This window comes from Xiphophorus hellerii, chromosome 4 (assembly GCF_003331165.1).
Source record: "Xiphophorus hellerii strain 12219 chromosome 4, Xiphophorus_hellerii-4.1, whole genome shotgun sequence".
In the NCBI taxonomy this organism is placed as follows: Eukaryota; Metazoa; Chordata; class Actinopteri; order Cyprinodontiformes; family Poeciliidae; genus Xiphophorus; species Xiphophorus hellerii.
Window position 1 is genome coordinate 23326918 of NC_045675.1, and position 8696 is coordinate 23335613.

The 8696-nt window shown below is 39.1% G+C and overlaps 1 protein-coding gene across 1 annotated transcript; it reads right to left on the reverse strand.

Moving 5' to 3' along the window:
* Positions 1-1254: 1254 nt before the first annotated feature.
* LOC116718144 (interleukin-18 receptor 1-like) lies at positions 1255-7970 on the reverse strand. Its single transcript, XM_032559836.1, has 10 exons — positions 7770-7970; positions 5796-6045; positions 4500-4686; positions 4211-4349; positions 4054-4119; positions 3823-3952; positions 3571-3716; positions 3293-3445; positions 2733-2885; positions 1255-2659 (listed from the first exon to the last, which is right to left on the reverse strand). The coding sequence occupies exons 1-10, from the start codon at positions 7804-7806 to the stop codon at positions 2325-2327; spliced, it is 1596 nt and encodes a 531-aa protein (XP_032415727.1). The 5' UTR covers positions 7807-7970; the 3' UTR covers positions 1255-2324.
* Positions 7971-8696: the final 726 nt, after the last annotated feature.

The following is an 8696-nucleotide window of genomic DNA, read 5'->3' on the forward strand; positions in this document are numbered from 1 at the left end:
ATCTTCAGGATCTCATGGGGTTATATCTGATGTTAAAATGCACTGCTGTGCTAAAGTTTCAAATCACCCATTATTTGTTTACGCTTTGCGTAAATAAATCCAGCCTTTTTTTTGCTTTGCAATATTTAGAAGAGTTGAAGAAAATGAATATTCTTCTTTAAGTAATTTTAGCATGATTTTTTAACACCCAAAATATTTCTTTTATGCAACGCTAATATCTTTTGAATGTTTTCATATTGCTCCGTAACATTGTGCAGAAACAGTTTTATTGTGATCCATCGTTAGACACTTGGCTCATCAAAACAAAAGTGTAAAACTAAAGGTGGCAAATATAAAGACCTGAATGCATCAGTGGTCTTTTGGTTGACTACATTTCTGATGAACTGTTGTTTAAGAGGAGCGCAGGAGGGCATTGAGAGATAACTGAGAGATAACTGTGGAAATAACTTAAACGAAACTGAGATGAGCAAGAAGATAGGAGTAGAAAATAAGAGGAAGAAGACAGCCTCACAGCTACTAGAGAGAGGAAGTAGGGTTTGTGAAGAGCATCAGTCGCCAAGGTGCTACTACCAGCATCCAACAACTATGAACTTGAATGGAAACCCCCCTCCCCGCCTCACACACACACACAACAAAGTTACAAGATGAATAAAATCTATTTCCTGGGGAAGCCTAGGTCTTTTTTTAAAGATCTTAAAATGTGCTTTTTGCTTTAATAGTGTGTTGTGACCATTGCGACTTTCTTTGTTGTGGTTTGCTCAGAGAGCTGTCAGGATCTGTGTTTATTTTGAGTTTCTGTGTCTCTTAGTCTCCGTATTGTATTGTCTCCCCTTGTTTGTTCCCAGGTGTTTCTTGTCTCCTTGATTACCCTCTGTGTATTTAACCCCACCTGTGTTCTTTGTTCCTCGTCGTGTCTGTCTAGTTTCCAGTTGTCACCTGTAGTGATCATTGCTCTCTGCTTCTCTGTGTTCTGGACTTTTGGATTTTGGATTTGCATCTTATTAAATCATCTACTTTATCGCTACCTGGGTTTGCTGCCTCTGCCTCACCACCACTCACACCGCAAAACCTGACAAGAGCAGCAAAAGAGCCAGCAGCAGTAATGTTGTGCTGCACCCTGAACTGGACTGGACCATTCGCCTCGCTTTCATAGCAACTGGCTATGGAAGTAGCTGAAAGCAGAATTAACCAGCAGTAAATAACAGCATTTGAAAAGATTTGTATGAACAGCAGAATATAAGAAAATTATCATAGTAAATGGTGAAAACAAATTGTATGTACTTTATTCCAGAAAGTTTTTACTAATCAATATTCAAAATTATTACTAATTGTAAATTAACATCATAAAAAAAAATTAGATTATGTATGTATTCTAACAAAAACCTTTCATTCGTCTTAGACTTTTCATGTCTTTTGGCAGCTTTCGTACAAACAGAGGTTACAATGAGCAAAGGCACACATTCTTCATATTTTACACTTCTGGGACTTCTTTTGTGGAAATAAAGTTATTTTGAGTAGTTGTTCACGATCCAGTGAGAACATGTCGAAGAAATCTTAGCAAAAGAATTTAAAATAGACGACGAGCAAAAGCTGAGGTGTTGGTGTACGCAGCAACAACAAAACGCATGACAGATAAATTCACAGTTTGCTACTCAGTAGTATTGTAATGAAATCCCATTACTTGGATGACTCAAAGTGACACATTGATCCCTGCTGTTTTTCTGTTGCTTACTTTTAAACACAATAACCCTCTAATGTCTCATAGTTGTACGGCAGTTTCATTTAAACAAAGGGAAACAGAACACAACTAATTAAATCTGAGAAAACATGAATTACATAAACAATAAGAAATGTTTGACTATTGAATAGAATACAGTTCTTATCGCTTAGCAAAGCCTAATTTGAATTTGCAGATTTTCTGCAGGATTAAAGATCTCAAAACTTATTAATTCATAACCATAATGCACCTCTGGCTTCATGTTTGTTTTAGCATTGTATCTACATATATTGTCCTGCTGGAAGACTCATCCAGGACTCATCGATAGATTTCTAATTCGGGGTTTCACCATTTATGGTCTTAAGTCAAGACCATAAATGGAGCTCCAAACAGAGGGTGAATTTAGTATTTTTACCAGTTTTCAGTAATTGCTCCAACAGCTGTTACTTTCTCACCAAGCTTCCAGTTGTTCTTGGAGCTCATTGTAGTCTTTTCCAGATTGTCTGTTTTGCCCCTTTGCTCTGTTAAAAATGGTGTCAGTAGTCGAGGACTAAGGCCTCCGTACATGGGCCGCACTTTCCCCGGTGCCACCACGACACCCATGATCCTAGCATTCTTGTGATAAAAGTTGCATTTTTGGTGTTTGCTGTGGGGCCGGTAAGTGATAACGCAGCTGCTTCCAGAAGGAGGTGGAGGGCGGCCGTCCCTTCCAGGTGACGCTATTCCCGGCTTTACTCAGAAGCTGCAAAGCCTCTGGAAACGAACCCGACGTCGACGCCTCCGTCTGCTCTGTGTTTATAAAAATCAAGCGAGTCTTCCGCTCCACTAGAGAAGAGTGGATGGCGCTCAGCACTGCACTTCCTGGTTCAGGATCTGGAAAGCTGGGAACCAAAACCACAGCCCGGCTCTTCTCTATGCAGTCCAACACAGCATCGGCTACAGCTGCAACGGATATGAGCGCAGGGTAAATATTACAATTTTACTATACAATAGGCCGCGTTTCATTTCAGCTCACCTTGAGCAGGTAAGACATCTCGATCATAAAGACAGATGCTGTAGCCAAACTCATCTTCCAAAGTGCTCGCCAGGCACTTTCTGTCTTCCTCACTCAGTCCTCCGTCAGTGATGCTTTTATAACACATCAAAAATGCATCGTAGCTGTTTTCATCTGAACGCAAAGAAAAAGCTGCCGTTGTAAAGGAAGCTGGAGTCCATCAAAGATCATGGCTAACTTAGAGATTAATTTTCATGTTAAATAAACTAAGAACTGAAACAGAAACAGTTGTTACAGTCTACAGATAATTGTTGTTTCTTTTTGTAACTTTAGGAAGGTTTTTTCTTCATTTTCAGATTTTAAACCATGTTTGGCCAATATAATAATTCAATAGGAATTTATGCTGCTGATATTAGAAAACTTACACAGATAAAATCTATAAATTCCAAGTTTCTTTGTCTGACTTTGAGACTAAGGGCATCTTATTATTTTTATGAAGCTTTTGTCGGCCTGATTCAGCTGCATTTTGTTACAAGGTTTGCTTTTCTAGTAAAAAAGCCAAAACAAAAAAAGAAACTCACCTGACTTGTTGCTCTGGCAACCGCTAGAACCAAGTTTGTCTCTTAGGAAAAGGGTGACGTCAATTTTAAACTTCACATATGTAGCAACAATCACAACCATCACCACCAGGATGCAGGCGACGCATGCGGTCAGAATAACATATGAAGGGCCAGCTGCAGGGAGAGTTAGCAGCAGAGAATTAGTACAGCAACTTTAAAATTAATTTTCCACTGCATAGTAAACGTTCTGTGATGTACGATTGTAAAAAAAAATGTGATAAGTTTACAAATTCACACACCTGTTTTATCCAGGGTGACTGAGACGTAACGTGTGAGTTCAGCACTTTCAAGTTTACAGCTGAAATTTGTGGACAGATCCTCTGCCAACACTTCTCTGAAGACTAAAGTTGCGCTCAGATAAATGGCGTCATCCAGTGATGCGTTCCTGGAAAGCACGGGAAATAGTGGACATCATCAAGATATTAATGTGTTTGTCATTTAGTTTGTAATATCAACTCGATTTGACATAGAAATGTGAGTTCTGCACTTACTTTGAGGATGTACTGTTGTAGAAATAGCGAAGGGTGTCGTTATTGTCCACAAATTCATCATTTCTCAACCAGAACAGCGAACCGTCGCTAGAATCTATGAGTGCCGTACAAGTAATCGCAGCTGTTTTGCCTTGAAAAACAAAAAAAGTCATCGAACTGAACATAGCATAATGCAAAAAATATATATATTTGTATCTCAATGCTTCAAATAATAAAAAAAAAAAAACTCACCAAGCTCTACTTCAAAAACTTTACCATTCTTTGGTGAATAGATTCCTATGTTTGTCGGCGGCTTTCCTGCACGTAGAGAAACCCACATTTATTTGTGTTTTTCTTTAACTAACTAACTAGCTAACACTTAATCTGGTAAATAAAGGGCCTTTTATACCTGTTTGGACATCAAGTACCACTGTGAAGGAAGCGTTGTATGTTTGACCAGAATACAAGAAAGACCTGGTGCAGAAGTAGACTCCACTTTTCTCTACATCAATATTTGGGAAGTAATCTTCTGAGATCTCACCATTCTCCTGGGAAAGCAGGAACAATAAAAAAAATATATATACATACAATACTGAAATTCAAACTGAAATGTAAGAAAAGCACCATTAAATGTTCATGGCTATTGTTGTTATGACATCAAGTTACATCCACAGTGATTGATCTGCTGATTATTATACCTTGTGCCATGTGATTTCCAGCAGCTTCCAAGCAGTGCTGCAGGGGAGGTTTTCTTCAGGGCAGTTCAGTTCGCAGGTTTGGTTTTTGTAACATGTTTGACTGTACCTGTTTCCAAACTCAGCCTCTCTGGACGACTCTGAGTATACTGTAAGCCTGAACTCCATCTGGCACCTGGTGATACTGATACTGTAAATCATCAAAGTGAAGACAAAAAATTATTTTCCAGCTGTTGCAGAATATTAACAAGTTTTAAAATCAGACAAAAAGCCAATTTCTCAGTTTTTATTTAATTAAGGATTTTGAACAGGTCACTTTATAGAGAGCCTTTTCCTCCATTTGGTACTAAACTTGTAGGTGTTTAGGATCCTTGTCCTGCTGTATAACTAAGGTGGAAATAAGCTTAAGGTCACAATCTAATCACCGACCATCTCCTTCAGGATTTTCTGGTAGAAAGCAGAATTCATGGTTGCTTCTATTATTACATGCCTCCTAGATCCCTAGGAAGCAAATCAGACCCAGATCATCAAAGTGTTGGATGTACCAACATCAATTCCACTTTAGTCTCATCAGTCCACAGAACACTTTCCAAACATCTTTGGTGTGGATTTTGGCAACTGTGATTCTAACCTTTATGAGTTTTTTTGTTGTTTTTTTTTCTTGAAACTCGCCCATGGATGACGTTTTTTCTTGCTGCTGAATCATGAACACCGACATTAACTGAAGCAACATGAGGTCTGCGGTGTTAAATGTTGTTCTGGGTTCTTTTATCTCCACCTGGATTAATTCCCAGTTGTCTCTTGAGGTAATTTTATTAGGCCAACGACTCTTGGGGAAGGTACAACAAATGTTTCATCCAAATTCTCCTCATTTGTGGATAATGGCTCTGGAGGTGGTTCACTGGAGTCCCCCAAGTCTCAGAAATGGATGTGTGAACATTTCCTGCCTGAGATGTCAGTGACGTTGTTTCTCATCCGACTGAAGCATGATGTGTTGGTTTATGTTCAACCCTGGCAGTAGCAGGGTTAGTAGTCAGGCTAGTGAAATTTACCTTTACCTTTTGCAAAATGTTATGAACAACATTTTCACATAAGTCCAGGCATAGATTGCTTTTCCCATTATAATGAAATCATCATTTGGAAAACAAGAGCTTTTTTTTCCCAGGTAATTTTATTTTGTCTGATATATTTTTAATATAATCATGAAAGATTTAAGTGTAATATGGACAGAATGAATCAGTTATGAATATACAGAGTGATTGTAGATGTGTTGAACAGGAATCAGTTTATGGGTCGTACCTGAGAGGACCACACGAGTAATTCCCCTGATGGTTTAAAGATGCACTGAGAATCACAAGGCTGTTCTGATACAGAACCAAACCAAGCCGCTGCTGCTCAGACGCTGACATGTTGCTGTAGAGTTGTGTTTTCTGGCCAGTCTCCAGTTTCCAAAGCACTACAGTACCGTCATATTTACACTCTTCACATTGCAGCATCACCAGGTCACCAGCTCTGACATAGATCTTATTGGTTGTCATGGGGCAAATGCCTAAAAAAAAAACCCAAAAAAGAGAGTGAGCAAATTTATTTCTGAAATAACTCAAGTTTACATCATTCTTGTTAACTTGAAAAGCATTGTGGCTGTGCTTCCTGGCTTTAGTTTCCCCATAAAAAAGCAATTTACTATTCTTCTAAGCTTCTTGTAAAATCTCATTAAACAAAAAAACATGAAAAAACACAGGGACCCTTTATGTTTCACCGCCAAATCATCACACAATCTGGTTAACTGTGATAACTATGCTCATATATTGCTTCAACTCCATGTACTTTTGTAACTTTAAAAATGAAAAGCTAATAGACAAACTTTTCTGAGAAAGGGTAAAGTAAGACTCTTCCACATTTGTTTCCACCTGAAATAGCTAAAATTGTAGATTTAATATGATGAGTTTCTGACTGTAGAGGTGAGCTAGACTCCACTGTATGGTCAAATAAGCAGTTTGAGGCCCTCAGACGAAAGATTGTATCAGCCTCCAGACTGGAAAGGGAAAAAAGAGGTCTGACAAGAATTTAAAGTCAGTTGTAAGGGAAATACTCTACAAGTGGAGGACATTCAAAACATGTACCAACATGCCCAGGTCTGGCTTTCCAAGCAAGTTCACCCTGAAAGCAATCTGCAAAATACCAAAAGAAGTCCCCAAAAACAAATGTTATTGTGTAAATTAAAGCATCCTCTGCACATATCTGTCAGATTATTCTACTGAATTTTATAATATTGCCCACGTTCATGTTCCCCTCTACCTTTACAAGCCGTCTACGCCCTGACACCTTACTGCCACCACCATGCTTCACGGCATAAATGTTATGTTTCTGATGGCGTGCAATGTTTGATGTTCCCCAAACATAACATATCGTCTGTTAACGAAAATAGACAGTGTTGTGGAAAAAACTGTTTTACCAAGCACTGTCAGGTGAAATCACTCAATCAGGTTTATTCATATATTGTGCACAATACAGAGAGCTTGTAGGACAATCAGTAATGAAGCAAGTCTGGATGAAAAGCTCTGCCAGGCAGAGACAACACATGAGTTTTATACAAAAGGATAAGGGATCCAAAGCATGGGAAGCAGACTGGTTCCCATGCAGCTGTGAAAAACAACGTCCAACCTTGTACATGTAACCAAAATAGCTTTATCTTGGTGGGACTATACAGGAACTTAGAATAAACATATAGCAATACAACTAGCAGGTGTGACCTTATTGTAATTTTCCACATCAACAGCTTTTCTCTCACCGACAAAATAACATTCTTCTTGGAGTTTCTCTGGCATGTTTGGAAAGATTCCAGGCAAGATCTCCATTAGATCTATTTGTTTTCTGTCTTTCCCACACAGCTTTGAGCATTGAACAACCTGGAACGGTTTTTCAAGGTAAACTCTCCCCCATCTCACCCACTTAAGCTTCAGAGCGGTTTTAAGTGTCTGGGTTGCTTCCTTAATAAGGCTTATTCTTGCTGAATTCATACAGCTACTTGCACAGGATCCTTTTTATTCTGTATTTCGAGTTAAAATTCTTAAACTAAATTTTACTTGATAATGTTTAATTCATAACTTTAATAATCTCCATAGGATCATGGTGTAAAGAACAGAAAACTTTTAACCGCACGAATGTGGAAGTAGTGCTCGAGGGAAACACATCCAACATCTGACTAAGCAAGAAGTACATTGTTATTTCTCCTTTGCAGACATTTCCCGACTGGCGCCCATTCTAACTCACCTGAGATAAATGCGAGGAATGAAAGTAGCAGGAACATCTTCAGTAGTGCCAGGAGAGACTTCACTGTGAACAGTTTGCCCTCTGCCTAAATTCCTTCTCCTTCAGAGCAAACAGTGATTTCCTTAATCTGACTGCAGCGTGAGGTTGGAGAGAAAATGAAACTGAAGGAAGGAAGAACATCACGCTGTCTTTTATGCCTTTGAATCATAAACCAAGACTTCTTCCTCTGTCCCCAACTTCTGCAGTTTTTAGTAGAAACGTATGAATCTTCTTCAAAACTGGTTTCCAGGAAAGGCGCGTGACTCACCGTGAATGGAGGCTTGGAGTGTAGGAGATTAGAAAGGTGGCTAACTCTCAAATATATGAGTAAAAGAAATAACGCACACAGGACTCAATTCCTTGCTGCTTAGGCCAAAGGCGGGTGGAGATTTATTACCAGCAGTACATCTTCTCAATCACGTCAATACAAAATTCAAAAATCCCCCCTTCTATTCCTAACATCACCGCATTTATAGAGTCTCATCTCTAGTGGTGTGAGTTGGAAAGAAGACCCTTGATTTACTTAAGGCTTCTTGGCGTCATTTATAGCGGGTGTGTATTGGGACTTCCTAGAAATTATTCGGGACCTCTTGATATCAACATCTGCTCCATTTTCATTTTGTTTTAATTTGTCCAAACAGCATTCTCTCCGAGTCATAGATAGTGTTCAGTTCTGACTTCACACACAAGGAAGAGAGGAGTACGGGTCACTTTGACCCAGAGTGATGCCAAGAACCCTTTCACAAAAACAACTCCATAAATACTGTTTCCTCTCTAACAGGAGGTCTTGATGCAACCGTCCAGTGTTTGATTCCTGACCCTAAGACCATCGCTGCATGTTTCCCCCCCGTTCCCTAGTTACATATTTCCTGTGTAATATACAACAAG